The sequence below is a fragment of the Polyodon spathula genome, chromosome 5 (genome assembly GCF_017654505.1).
Source record: "Polyodon spathula isolate WHYD16114869_AA chromosome 5, ASM1765450v1, whole genome shotgun sequence".
In the NCBI taxonomy this organism is placed as follows: Eukaryota; Metazoa; Chordata; class Actinopteri; order Acipenseriformes; family Polyodontidae; genus Polyodon; species Polyodon spathula.
Genome location: NC_054538.1, coordinates 66,664,889 through 66,680,779, shown reverse-complemented (window position 1 = coordinate 66,680,779; position 15,891 = coordinate 66,664,889). Strand labels below are relative to the sequence as shown.

The 15,891-nt window shown below is 38.5% G+C and overlaps 1 protein-coding gene across 1 annotated transcript in view; it reads left to right on the top strand.

Moving 5' to 3' along the window:
* LOC121316191 (MAM domain-containing glycosylphosphatidylinositol anchor protein 1) overlaps positions 1-15,891 on the top strand; it is a 174,657-nt gene that overhangs the window by 38,321 nt on the left and 120,445 nt on the right. Inside the window, exon 4 of the mRNA XM_041251079.1 lies at positions 14,541-14,715. Within this exon, the coding sequence (XP_041107013.1) occupies positions 14,541-14,715 (175 nt within the window). The remainder of the gene's footprint in view (positions 1-14,540; positions 14,716-15,891) is intronic.

Sequence of the window (15,891 nt, the reverse complement as noted above, 5' to 3'; positions counted from 1 at the left end):
TGGCGAGATTTTATTTTTCAAAACATAAACCAATATTTCAATGCTAAGAGACAACTGATATTTTCATTTGTTTTTTAAAGCCTTGTTAACAATTTATATTGAGTCTATAACACGTACGATAACTTACAAACCTCTATTAGTGCTTTTCAAAATGCATAACAAAATCTGACAATCCAGATCACTATTCAACATTGCAAACAACATTATCTATTATCGTACCTGTTACTGCTGTATAGATAGCTGCTGCGATGACACCTACTATAGTGTTGCATGTTTAGCAATATGAAGGAGCTGGAAACTGCTCCAGTCTGGGTTCAATTTTTATCTACAGTGTTTGCGTTTCTTTGAGTTTTCTAATGCATATCTTTTGAAAAACCAAAAATCCCGAGATCCATCAGTACTGTTGCAAGATCATGAGCAGATCTTAATTTAACTTAGAAATCATGTGTCTCGCGATGAATTCATGAGAGTTGGCAATGCTATCACTGTTCTCTTGATGCTGGTTTTGATGATATAAATTTTGTCTGTGACAGAAATACAATAAACCTTGGTTGTAAATCTCCCCCCCGACCTGTAAGGGTACTAAGTGAGGACAGAGTTTTTTTTGACTGGCTGGCTTGATAGTTCTTTCGGTTCAGTCTGGAAAAAGGCGAGACTCCATTGCAAGAACGTATCAACCTGGAAGGGAAACAATGCAGCAGCCGCAGATTGTAAAGGCAGCTGCATTCGTTTACCAAGGAGTCATGCGTGTTAGCATATAAGAGGGGTGAAGAATCGTAATCTTTTCCTTTGCTTAGTTTGAGAACTTGAACCTGAAGGACTGTGAGAGACACAGTAACCGCTGCTGAAATAAACCTTTTGTGTTTTAAGAATATTCGTGAGTGTTTTGTTTGTTTGTTTGTGTCTGTTAGTAATCATCTGTGTTTGTAAATCACTAGACGGCTAACACGTTCTGGAGCTGTGGCCAGATGGCAGCACAAACCCAGGACAGCACTTCACTTGTACCACTGTAAACTGTATTGTATCACAATCACTAATTCATGCACTAAACGGACTTGTGTATGTGTTTTTTGTTTAATGTGGGGATACAATAATGGGACTATTTTGGGACCAGCCTAGAGATTATAAAATGTAATACATGCAGCTGTATTACTTACCAGCATTATTATTTACTGTTTGTTTTGCCGTCTGGCACGGGACATAAAAATAAACAAAATAAACCTTTTCACCTGGATTATAATTGTCTGTCTGTTCTTTAATCACCTGCACCTACACACTATCAACCACTTTGCCACAGGGTCAAATTTCGATCCTTTTCTATCTCCCTGGTGGCTTTCTGTCTGTTGGGGTATTTTGCTCTTATACCTGCTTGATACAGTAGAGATGTTAAGTGTCTGTTTGTACAAAATTGATCAATATCTTGCCCTCTGATTGTTTGTCTGCAATACATTCAAAATGGATTGAGGACAGCCAGAGCAAACCAGTGTATAAATCAGACAGTCACCCTCTATGATATGATAGGTTTTGGGCAAAAGACTAATCACCTTTTGAATTGGTTTAGCAAAATTTGAGAACTATAGGTTTTCATGGTTTTGCACAGCGAGGTGTTACACAGAGCAATCGTAAGTTAATATTCATTATTATTATTGAATCATTGCTGATCATTGCAGCTCAAATCCATTTTGGTTATGGAACTGAGCAAAAGATGTCTTTTGAAGCTAAAAAACTTTTAGTTACAAACTAACAAGCAATGCAATCAAATGGTAACAGTGTAGAACGAAAAGACTTGAACTTTCATCTCTCAATCCACCAGCCTATCATTACGGGTAACCTATATGTGTAAAAATGATCCTCACGTTCATTTCCATGGGTAAAATCAGTAACCATCTATTTGGCCAGATTAAGACCCAGCATATGTGAATAAAAACATCAAAACAATTTAGATTTTGTTGAAAAAAACAAGATATTGCAGAAATACGTAGGGGGCAGCCACGAGAAGTAACATGTCTTAGTTTTAAACCCTTTAACATGTGGCCTGAATGATTTGACAGTAGCTCATCAGTAACTCAACCATCACAATCATTAGTACCTCGTATGCAGCGCTGTTTTCCAACCGGTGTACTCTAGCTCTGGGCAACCCGCATCATACAAGCACAACCAAAGAATGGAACCCAACTTTAACTTCCAAGGTCAACATATGAAAGCTGCACAGAACACTCCCAGTGGAGTTCTTAACATGCTGTTTAACAGTTAGCACAGCTAACATTAATTAGCTCCAGATTAAGACTTTCTGTTTCTTTTGAAGTTCATAATGTTCTGATTTCACTATAATATGTGTCCATGTGCTCGATACCCATGTCTAACCGCACCAAGGGACTGATTTACCTTTTAATGCAAAAAAGCTAGAAGCATTTAAGGAAAGTAGAACTCATATTTTTTTAATTGGCTTTATAAGGTGCAGATTTCTTAATTATGTTTTGATATATATACTGAGAGATATGTATGTGTGTCTCTCAGTTTTTGTGTGTGTCTTGTTCACTCTTCTCAAAAGCGCTTGATTATACAGTAAATGCAAATTTGTTTTTGTAACAGTTAAAAAACCGCAGCAGCAATTCCTTACCCTGATAAATGAGTCTGGTGACTTTTGTAAAACTCAGCACCTCATTTAAGCCAATAAAAGCTATTAGTATGTGAGAATAGCCCTTCCCTATGTCCTTGGGTCCTGTCTGAGAATGTATTAACCAGGCAGTGAGCCTCCGAACCCTATACAACAGGCTGCTTGCTGAATTGACAATGGTGTTTTATTCGGAAAGCAATTTTTCTCTTTTTGTCTTCAATGTGACTCCAGAGACACACACACACACACACACACACACACACACACACACACACACACACACACACACACACACATAGCTGTAGTCAAAAGTTTACATGTTCCCATTTCTAGAAATTTCTCGAAAACAAATAATTATAGGAAAAATCTTTTTTAGCAAAAGTTTTGCTTTTGTGGATGAGGAAAATAAAATACAAGAAATAGATGTCTGCATGATTTATTTCAGTATTTCTTTTGGCAAAACTCCAAAAATGCTAATTCAAAAGTATTCATACCCTTTGATGCTATGATAGTATTGTCTACAAGGTGCTAGAAGTTGCAATATAATAATGCAGAACCTAATCATAGAAAAGTCTAGAAAGTGCTGGATTGTAGGTGAACATTCTTAGAGAGTATAAAAGGGTTAAATATAGGATAATGGCTGTCATTACCAATAAGTCAATATGGGAAAAAGTAAAGAACTATCTGAAGACCTTAGGCAGAACATTATTTATTGTCATAAATCTGGAGAAGGATACAAGAAAATTTCCAAGCATTTGAGTATCCCAGCTTCAACTATTGTTTCTATTATCAAGAAAAACAAGTAAAAGAATTGTGAGGAAGGTTAATAACAAACTGAGATTGACTGTTAAAGATATTCAAGTGAATTGGCTCCATGTGGGACTGAGGTTTCCATTTCAACCATAGGGTCGAGTATTGCATGGTGAAGGTCTCAATGGTCGCAGGCCAAGGAAAAAGCCACTCTTAGGAAAACGTCACTAGGACAATTGCTTTAAGTTTGCAAATCGGCATTTGAATGATAGGATATGAGTTCTGGTCAAAGGTTTTGTGGAGTGATGAAACAAAAATCAAGCTATTTGGTGATGCTGATATTCGGTACATTTGGAGAAAGTCTGGTGAGGCATACAAAGAAAAGAACACCATACCTACTGTCAAGCATGGATGTGGTAATATCCTTCTATGGGGCTGTTTTTCCTCTAGTGGTACAGGAAATGTAGTTCCTTGTACTTGGCTTGATTCATGCCAAAGCTGCCCGATTCCAGCCTTGCTGAAACACCCCCAGATCATCACCGATCCTTCACCACATTTCACAGTGGGTGTGAGACACTGTGGCTTGTAGGCCTCTCCAGGTCTCCGTCTAACCATTAGACAACCAGGTGTTGAGCAAAGCTGAAAATTGGACTCATCTGGGGGTGCTTCAGCAAGGCTGGAATCGGGCAGATTTGTCTTTGTGAAGGGCACATGAATTGAGCCAAGTACAGGGTTGTCCTGGAAGAAAACTTGCTTCCTTCTGCTCTGACAATGTTCCCCAACTCTGAGGATTGGTTTTTCCAGCAGGACAATGCTCCATGCCACACAGCCAGGTCAATCAAGGTGTGGATGGAGGACCACCAGATTAAGACCCTGTCATGGCCAGCCCAATCTCCAGACCTGAACCCCATTGAAAACCTCTGGAATGTGATCAAGAGGAAGATGGATGGTCACAAGCCATCAAACAAAGCCGAGCTGCTTGAATTTTTGCGCCAGGAGTGGCATAAAGTCACCCAACATCAATGTGAAAGACTGGTGGAGAGCATGCCAAGACGTATGAAAGCTGTGCTTGAAAATCAGGGTTATTCCACCAAATATTGATTTCTGAACTCTTCCTAAGTTAAAACATTAGTATTGTGTTGTTTAAAAATGAATCTGAACTTATTTTCTTTGCATTATTCGAGGTCTGACAACACTGCATCTTTTTTATTATTTTGACCAGTTGTCATTTTCTGCAAATAAATGCTCTAAATGACAATATTTTTTATTTGGAATTTGGGAGAAATATTGTCAGTAGTTTATAGAATAAAACAAAAATGTTCATTTTACCCAAACGCATACCTATAAATAGTAAAACCAGAGAAACTGATCATTTTGCAGTGGTCTCTTAATTTTTTCCAGAGCTGTATATATATATATATATATATATATATATATATATATATATATATATATATATATATATATATATATATATATATATATATATATATATATATATATATATATATATATATATATATATATATATATATATAATATATATCTAATATACATTAATGTCAAACATTTTCATGTTTCATATTGCGCTGTTACGCCATTCTTGTTTTTCTAGTTTTACATTAAACAAAGACAGTGCCTGACCTTGGTTTTCAGAGTTCCAGTACTTTTTTTATTTTGATTTCCTCTCCAAAGATACTCAGTTAGTATGCAGCCCACGCCTGAGATTGCTTTCCTAACTTGAAGGAATCTCTGCAGTAAACGATAGGAGCCTGCCTGGTGCAATTCTTAATTTTCAGAGGACTGCAAAATTAGATGGAAAAGCTCCCGGTGACAGCCTGTGAGTTCAGAGACTAGCTGCTAGCTGTTTAATTACTTTTTTCAACCTTTCTTTTCTGTTTTCTGAGTTTAGTGCTGGGTTGTCAACGTTTTTTCAGGAGCTTTATTAATCCATGCCCATGTAGAGGTGCTTGTAATGAGCTGTGTCTGCGTGCCTCTCTGCCACTGAAAGTGATATTAATGCCAATTATAGATACCAATTGGACTCTGAGAGCCAGAAGATCCTACTTAACATGGTCCTTGACAGCTTCCAGAGTGATACCCATGAGAGCATCACTAAGAAACAGGGCTTGCTTCTCAGTCTGGAAGTTCAAAAAGGAAGCAGTGGCACTCAAATTTACAGCATTCTTCATTTTTTTCAATGTATTTTTCATTTTCCATTTTTAATCTGCAGACATTTTGTACTTGAGATAAATTAAATATCCCAGAGCCCTGACCCAACCCAAACCCAAACACATTTCCTCAACGCAAACCCACTAACCCAACTCAAACCCGTTGACCCAACTCAAACCCACTGACCCAACCCAAAACCACTGACCCAACTCAAACCCATTTCCCCAACTCAAACCCACTGACCCAACTCAAACTCTTTGACACAACTCAAACCCAATGACTCAACTCAACCCACTGACCCAACCCAAATCCACTGATCCAACCCAAAACCACTGCCTTCCATCCTGCTGCCCAGCACATTCTCTACCCCTAACCCAACTCAAACCAGCTGACCCAACCCAAACAAACTAACTTTGACCCTGCAGCCCAGCACCCTACCCCTAACCTAACTCAAACCCACTGCCTTCCACCCTACAACCCAGCACTCTACACTGAGCTACGCAAACCCACTGCCTTCCACACTGTAGCTGGGCACATTTTCTAATCACTGAGCAATTAAAATACACTGCCTTCCAGCTCTCTAACCACAGTAACCACTAAGCTACTCAAAAGATGCAAATGGATTGGTGTGGCATTATGCACTACTCCTGCAAAGTGTGGCTGCAGGGGGGATTACCACAAAACAGACCCAAAAAGTGTCAAATGTTGAGGGGAGATCCTGTGACCCCCCTCATTTCTACTGATTCCTTGCTTCCTGATGTTGTACATTGAGAAATGTGCAGCTGGACTGAACCCTAACCCTAACCCTTCAGTAGCCAGTATTAAATGTGGCTGCCGGAGGTACCAGCAGTGTTGCCATGGCCCCTATTCTAGAATTCATACACACTCCCCCACCAGCCAGACAAGCACAAAGAAAACATGCTGCCTCACTGGGGCAAACTGATCCTGTCCAGGAGACAAGGAAATAGAGTAATGCAGCAGGGCAGAGGCTGGCCGTGAGCTGGAGACAACGCACAACGCACACCACAAACAAGTCTCACCTGCTAAGCAAAAGAGCCATGCTCACAAATAATCCAGGAAGCTAAGGTTTGATCAGCAGGAGACATGGTAACCTGACATGCAATCCTGATAGTAAGAAGCAGTGCATGTAAAACTGTCAAAAGGGAGTAGTGGTTTGACATGATGAATCTTCAAGGTTTTTTTTTTGTTTAAATTAATTTGGAGGGAAAGCATACCATACTGTACCATTACCTTTATGTACAAGCATCCCGTGGTGCTTTACAAAAATAGGACCAAATACAAAGAGCTCTACACTGACTAATCTTAGAATTACCAAAAAGAGACACATCTCAGACACATCTCAGCGTACAGATCTGTTTGTAAGGAATAAATAACTCATGCAAATAGGCAGTAACATAAATATTACTACATTTTTATAAATTCCTTCCTGACAAAAGAAATGCATTATAAGCATCCAGCCAGCTGAGAAGAATTTGACCTGCTTTAAATAAAAAATAAAGCAGTCAGTCCGTTTCTCCAGTCTCACTTCTGCAGTTAAACCAGTGAAAACAAAAGCACTGGTATTGATTTTCAAGTAGGACAAACAGAAAACAAGCAGGTTCCATGTGTATCACACAAAACAACTAGTTAAGATTTCAACAGTAATAGGGTTCAGACTGTGTATTCTGTTCCTCATCTTTGTGTTCGCACTACCCACAGATAATCTCTACGCATCTTGTAATTGTTATTAATTCCCGGTGTAGTTTTCTCAATACGGTATGTAGTTTCTCCTATATACCCCAATGCTGTTAGTTCCTCACATTTGGTCTCGATCCAATTTAGCACCCTGTAAATGCCTTTTTAATAAAATGTGCTTCAAAAGAATAATATTGAGGAATTATTCAATCCTATATTAGTTGTGATTGTTTAACTTGGAACGAGAAGATTGGATTGCGATGAGTTTGGCTGTAATCCATAACAATGAAATGTAATCTTTTTTTTTTTTGGAAAAAAAGTACAGACCTCATACATCAACTCAATAATAGTGTCATTTTATACACATACACACACAAATCCGTACCACCCAAATAATGTAAAAAAGAAAACTAAAAAACAATCAGAACCAATAGAATGCACTACATACTTAGCACCTCTGTTTGACCAGCTGAGCCTGAAGTTTTTATTTGAATAATTTACCTTTTTTATCATCCAGTTATGTGTTTCTTATCAATACCTGGAATAATGATAATGATGTAAAAATAAGAGACGAAATTGACCTTGGAATGACTGTGTTTCAATCAAGGGTTTATTAGCATCTGTGGTTAGGGGATTTGGTTTCAGTCCTTGACAGGTCCCTGATATCTTCCCTGTCTGTTCGATATTGGGCTGGTTGAGTGCAAGGATCGTGTTGCACAAACACACTGACAATGCTGGAGTCACAGTCGACACAAGGTCACACCTGCACCCCTTACAAGGAAGCTAGTGCGTGTGAGGAGCTCAGTGGTTGAGTGCTGGGCTGCAATCTGAAGGCAGTAGGTTTGAGTAGCTCAGTGGTAAGAAAAAGTGCTGGGCTGCAGTGTGGAAGTTAGTGGGACTTATTAAGCTACACTTTGGTTATTTTGGGAAACACGCTTCACCCCTTAACGGTGCCCCTATAGTTTAAAAACAAGTTTCCAAAAGGCTGTCAATGTGAACAATGGAGCAAAGGCGGACAAACCCAGCTTAGTAAATGGCTTTTCTGTGTAGGTGACATCTTGAAAAACTTGTTTACAATTGTCCAGCCATTGTCAATGCTGTGCACTCTGTGAACTGCCTTGTAGCTGCTGTGAAGCCCAAACAAAGCAGGTTTCCATGGGAACACACCCCCTATAGGAGGGCTTTTAGACTGTGACAGAGTGGGGCCCGAAAACTCTGGAAAACACACTTTCAATACGTACTGTCACTGCCTCTGGTGCACGCTCTTTTCAAACACACATAGCACTACAGAAATTGTAGTTGTTCTGATATATTTACTCGTCCTGGATTATAATCAATTGGGACACGGCCATGGAACTTATAGTAATTGCCTTTTCACTCTCCCGCAGTTGTTTACTGTCTGTTTTCGGGTAGCATGTGTTTAAGTAAATGTCCCTGTACAGCTGTCGCTAGCATGCGGACACAGAAACAGGAAGAGCTGCAAGTGATTTTTTAAAGTCACTGTTTCTCAAAGGTACTTTCTTGAACTTTTTTTATAGAAACTAACTTACCTAATCTTTGTATATATATCATATATATATATATATATATATATATATATATATATATATATATATATATATATACTATACTATATATATATATATATATATATACTATACCGATACGTGAGAGGCTAGCAGCTGATTTATCTTAAAACTATGAAAGGCTTTACCCGTTAAAGCTTTTAATACTCAATACTCCAGACAAGAGATGTTGTTAATGGCTTCTTTTCCAAGTCTGTTTTTCACATGTTATATAGCAAGCGATCATGATAATCCACAGATGAGTGCATTGAGCAAATTTTATTTAACACTGGATTAAAGTAACAACTGCATATTGCTTCCTTCCTAAGGTTAATTACAACCAACTAAAATAACATTTAGTAAGCACGTTATTCCATAACAAACCCTTTTTTTTCGTTAGAGCAATACAACTTTAACTATATGTCTCAAAGACGTCCAGAGTGGGTGGCGTCAGACCAGAGCCAGGAAATAAACAACAAGAGAGAGGTGGAGTTTGGTGGAGCTGAGTGAATGGTTTCGCTCAGCATTTAGTAAATAAACAGAACAGAAAATAAAAAGGTTGTACAAACAAACACAAATACAGGACATGGCACTCGTCGCCAAAACAAAAAGACAAACAAAACGGACTATAAAGACAAAACATGGTGAGCAGATATTTAACTACTAATTACTTTTACAATTACCTCCGTCTCCAATCCTGTTCTCCACTCACCGAACACACAACTCCGAGTGAGTGAAAACATGCAGCTTTTATGCAGCTGTACCGAGGCTTGATTGCTAATCAATCATTCAATTGGAGTCGCGGTACAACTGCATGTGAAGTAATAAAGTGCAATTCCCCGTGCTCACATATTATTACATTTTACTTGCACGTGAAGTGCTGTGCAATCCTCGCGCTTAAATACAAATACACATTTTAAACACTTGTGTTACACAGACCCGTTTATATCCCATGTACCAATGACTATACACCAACATTAACTCACAACACAAAATACACACAGGGGCGGGCACTTTGCCACACTATAACAGTATTTTAACTGCTTCTTTCTGCACTGTAGAAGCACTCTGTTTGATATCTTTGATTTAAGGGGACAGTTTATTATCAAGCTGCTGACACAGAACTAAACTCATAGCTGAAGGAGACTGCATCACTGATGCTGAGTTAAGGCAAGTGGTTATGCCAGGAGAATGGGTTGAATTACAGTGCACCACAGTGCATTAAACTGCGATACTGGTTCGTTTCTCAGAAGTCTCCATTAAAGACAATTGTGATATTCAAGCAGCACATGAAAAAATATATAAATAACAGTTACAGTTTTAAACTACTTTCTATTCCATCATAAACCCATCCAATCCAGCTGCATGTGAGATGAGGAGCTGAGTGAGCGTTGTTGGGTGCCACTATTTAATGGTTTTATTTTTGTTGTACCTGTGAGGTTTCACTGCAGCACACTCTTTGAAATTAAGCTAGCTCACAGTAATAAACAGGAATTATGAGCTATTATCTGTGGGTGCTGGTCCTGGAATCACTTTTATAATATATGTAATATATTGTAGCAGGGCATGGGCCCTGCAAGAGTAAAAATGTTTGTTTTGTGGCAGGGGCAGGGTGAAAAGTCTCCCTGCCAAGCTAGTTGTTTTTGTTTAATTTTATTGGTTAATTGTGTTATTATTTGTAAATTGTTTTATTGTTTTGGCATTTCTCTCGTTATTGTAAATTAGAGGCAACTACCAATATTTAAGGAGAGCAGTCAGTTTACTAGGGGCTGATGCTATATGAAGAGCCTGACTGTTTGTCATTTGTATTGCAAAAAGGTACTGTGTGAACCTTCTTTTATTGTACTTCTTTGTGAAATTGAGTGTTTTGTTTTGCTGTCAGGTAAACGGCCTAACTTTGCTGCAAGTTAGTCAGGGACCTCTTCATGTATAGTAAGTGCTCAGAAGAGCTAGCTGTTTATTTAGTTTTTTGATTTATTTTGGACCATTAAAAGTGTGCAATAAAACACTGAAAATCAAGTTCTGTTTCTGGGTCACATTTTTGTAGGGACACTGTGGCAAAGTGCCCGCCCCTGTGTGTATTTTGTGTTGTATGTTGTGTGTTAGTGTTGGTGTATAGTCATTGGTACACGGGATATAAATGGGTCTGTGTAACACATTTAGGCATGAGGATTGCACAGCACGTCACGTGCAAGTAAAAAGTAATAACATGTGAGCACAGGGAATTGCACTTTATTAATTCACGTGCAGTTGTACCGCGACTCCAATTGAATGATTGATTAGCAATCGAGTCTTGGTACAGCTGCATAAAAGCAGCATGTTTTCACTCGCTCGGGGTTGTGTGTTCGGTGAGTGGAGAACGGGTTTGGAGACGGAGGTAATAATAATAATTGTAATAATAATAATAGTAATAGTTAAAATATCTGCTCACCATGTTTTGTTTAGTGTTACTCCGTTTTGTTTGTCTGTTTATTTTGGCTACCAGTGCCGTGTCCTGTGTTTTTGTTTGTCTTACAACCGTTTAAATTCTGAGTGTCTGTTCATTTATTAAATGCTGAGCGAGACCATTCGCTCAGCTCCACCAAACTCCATCTCTCTTTGTTTATTTCCTGGTTCCTGTTTCTGGTCTGACGTCTCCCACTCCGGCCATATTTGTGACAGACACAAACCCAAAACCACAAAATAATGCCAATCTTGTCAATATATATATATATAACATCATAACATTGCTTCTCATTTGTTCCAAGCAATTTCACTTATTTCCCATCCCCAGCCTGGTCTAGTTCTCATATTGGTGTTACAATTGTATCTGTGATTGAGGCAAAATGTGTTCTGATTTAAAGAAAAGAAAAAGGAAAAGTATAGCAAAAACAGTTTCCATAGGTGATAGGAATTCAAATGTAATTACATACTGTATGAAGTGAAATGCTGTTTGCTTTCTACATTGTAATGAAGTAATCAGTCAATTCCATATAGTCAGTTTTTGCCGGCAGTGCAATCGCTTTGATTGAATTCCTCAAAGTGGGAAGCGGCTGCGTTTTAATTTGAATACACAGTACATGCACAGGTGACACGCTTTGATAAATATGTAATATGAAGAAACGTGATGGGATAATTAGATATGATATATATATATATATATTGTATATATATATATATATATCTGCTATATAATATATATATATATAGTATCAAGTTATATGCGTATCGGTGTACATGGTATGTAGTAGCAATTTTTTTTAACAATACAGATATTCTTACAACAAAATATTTTATAAAGTCAAGACTATTGATCCCTCGAACCGCAGCTGGTGTGGCTTTATGTATTTCTTCAATCTTTCCTGCGAGGGTGTGTTGGGTGCACTCCATGATGATATGTTGGATTGTTTGTTGCACTTCAACTGCATGTCAGTGATTGAGCAGCATTCCACTTGTTCACTAAGTAGGCACATCTCCCATATCCAGTTCGGAGATTATGTAGCTTGACCCAGGCTTTCCTAGGTAAGTTGAAGCCTGGTGTTTTATGATGTGGAATAACATCAATAGTCATTACAGTATACTTATAAGGAAACTCCTTAAAGAGATAACTATGTGGTGGAAATCCTTTCGGGGGCCAGCATGATGCAGTGCAGATGGTCTATTGCAGCGCTTACTAGCCATGGACCTTAGTGCATGCTTTGTGTTACTGGCTGAATGTGTCTCACACAATGGACTGACCTTTGAATGTGTTGATGCTGTGGCAAGTCTGGAGAATGCAATCGTATATTCTCACTTAACCCTAGTCACAACCGACATATTTCATTGTGCAGATTAAATAGCCAGAATGGATGGTAAAAGCAGAAGAGACCATTACCAAGTCATTAGAAATAATTTAGTTGTTCTTGTGTTTCCTGTGGCCAATGTTATAAAGGTTATAAAGAGACCCTGTGAGTGGGGAAGGGCTTCAGTGACTGTCAGTCACCAGGGGTCTGGTTTTTCAAAATTTTTAATCTGGGTAACAGCAATACATATTTTGTGATAGAGATTACTTTTATCTGGATCATTTTGAAAAATAATCATTACAAAATCCAGTGTTTTTTAAGTATGTTTTAAGAGGCCACTGTTTATGATATAACCTAATTTAACAAAATAAATAAGATTGTGGTAATAATGAGTAATACACACATTTGATTCTGTTTTATATTTTTTTAACAACAATCACACATCACTTTTAATGTTAGTGCACATATACAGTAACTATATAACCACATATAACCAAATAATGGTTATTTTATTTATGCCTAAGCAGAAATTAAATAACTACATCTAAATAGAATAAAAATAAATAATAAGGCTAATGAATCTTCAGCTATGGGGGCTGAAGTATCTACAACTGCCTTTCTTGGAAGGGGGCTTGTTAATGAAATCAGTATGATGGTCGACAGGTTGTGTTGTCATTACCTTCTGTATTGTCTTCACTGAAACAGCTCTGACTCGCCTCCACCAGCAACTGAGGATAGTCCTTGTAGTGTCTGCTATTGCGGTCCTCCAATGATGTCTGGTCCAGATCTGTAAACTCCCCACGTCGATGTGGTTTATTGCCAGTTTGGGGGTATTTGGCCTGGCTGTTGTCTTTTGTGGCTTTCTGCTTTCAATTGTTCCACCTTAACTTGATTTGATCCACGGTTTGCATCTGCCCAGACCCAGCAGAGTTCACTCCAGTTAAAATGTCACGCCATATTGCATTTTTTCTTTTGGTGTCTTGCCCAAGATTCCCTGAGCTGTTCTGCTGAAACCACCAACAATGACAGAATAAAGTCTCCGAAATTGGTCCCTTTTAGCATAAGTAACAGTAATCGCTTCTTCCTATATGCAATTTCCCCCCACATCTTTATTTCTACATAGCACACAAACACGCATTTCAAAATAAATAAATTGTTGAACATCGTGTATATAAAACAATAAAATGCTTTTTTTAAAATTAAAGCTATACCATTAAATAAATGTTTTCCTTTTTGCTTGCATGGATCCAAAACTTAAATAAATATGTAAATATTATATTATAACACTCTATTTTGACATATAGTGTGTGTTTACTATGACAATTCAAACAAAATATCGCTGTTCTATGATCATTTAAAAGCTAAATCCTCGTCCGCAGTAGGATCACAATAATCCTGGAATTTTGGATGAAAGTAATCCTGATCTCCTCTTTAAATTCTGAAAAAATCATGATTAAAAGTGCGATCAGATTACCAAAACGATATCCGGATCACAGTAATCCAATTGCATTTTGATGTTTTGAAAAATCCAATTTCACAATATAATCCAGATCAAACGCGGAAATCCGATTACCAAAGTTTTGAAAAAGCAGCCCCAGGAGGAGCAGACCAAGGTTGAACACTTTAAAATCTCAAAAATGAGTTGAGAAGTTAACCCTCACGAAAACTTTAAGTTCAGCACAGAAACCAGGACCGGAAGAAACAAACCTGGAAATTAAGTAATGATAAACTTAGGAAAAAGGCAGGAGACATGACTTTACACAGAGAGTAGTGAGGGTATGGAATGGGTTACTTAGTCATGGTGTTAAGGCTGAATCATTGGCATCCTTTAAGACTTGGCTTGACAATGTTTTTACATCAATCAGTTACTAGGAACCGGAGAAGCACTGACAGACTGAGTGACCTTATTGGGCCATTCATTAGTTCTGATTATTTTACTCTAGTTGTAAATAGATGGATGGTTGTGTTTGTGTGTTTCAGGTACGCTGGACAAAGACAGCGGGCAGCGCCTCAGACAAGTTCCAGGAGACGTCGATCTTCAACGAGACTCTGCAGATCCAAAACATCCAGAGGATACAGGGAGGCAGATACTACTGTAAAGCCGAGAACAGGATAGGGGTGCCTGCCATCAAGTCCATTCGAGTAGATGTTCAGTGTAAGTCAACACTGAGAGACACAACCAGAGTCCAAAACCGCCAAACCCCGGCACTGCAGTGCTTCCACAGTTCTACAATGAGAGAGAGAGAGAGAGAGAGAGAGAGAGAGAGAGAGAGAGAGAGAGAGAGAGAGAGAGAGAGAGCGAGCAAGTACAGAGTAAAAGTACAGGTTCAGGTTTATTACTGGTAGTCCTGAACCCTTATCTTAGTGACTCTCCCCACCCCACTGTATTCTCTCAGTGTGACACCTCACCCATCACACTACTATATTCTGTATCCATGTGGCCCTCTGGGGCCAGCTGGTGACACCCCACTGCTGTATCGTGTTAAAAAGCCGCCCAGGGACTAGTAATTTTAAGACAGTGGCCTGGATAAATAGTTTTAGCAGTAAGGAGTGAGTTTAACCACAAGTGACAGTAAACGCTTGTTCAATTTTCCTGCAACCACTTGGCCGCTCTGTGTGTGACATTAGCACTGGCTGTGGTGTAGTTAGGGTGCGTGTACAGCATGCAAGACGAAAGTCTACAGCAATGCTTCTCATTAACAGCCCAGCCTTTATTTTCAACGGGGAACTATTTATTTTAATCTGACATATAGATATATGTTGATATTTTTAGTTTTCAGATTTTATTTTCATTGTTCCTGCCATAACACTGTAAGGGTTTATGTGTGGTCGGGTAGTGGTTGAGGAGAAGTTACTTCCTTCACTCATAGGGTTGTGACAGGATGAGCATCAGTCAAAGAGAAAACAAACAGATCATCAGGGATGGAAATAAGATCCCTATTGAATAGCAGTTTGAAACATTCCTGGATTTTACTATGCGCTTAATAAGACATACCTGAAATTGTTACCTAAACACTGTGACTAATCAAGCTTGTAGTAAAACCTGGAATGGGTGAAACTGCAGTGCAATAGGCATCTTATTAAATCGCTTGAACAAAGAACAAGAATAAAGAACTTTTAAGGATGTTTTTAGATAATTGCTTTTTACACCTTTAAGACCACTCCACAGCAGGCAACAAACAAGTCGCCAGATTACAATATTTTTACATTGTTTGTAACATCAGGCCCTAAGTGCAACTAGAACGTCTTAGGAGTCTAGCAATGCCCATTTTGCTTTATTATGTCACTGTGGAGTTTCGCTCCCTCTCTCCCATCCTCTCTAGCTCTCAGG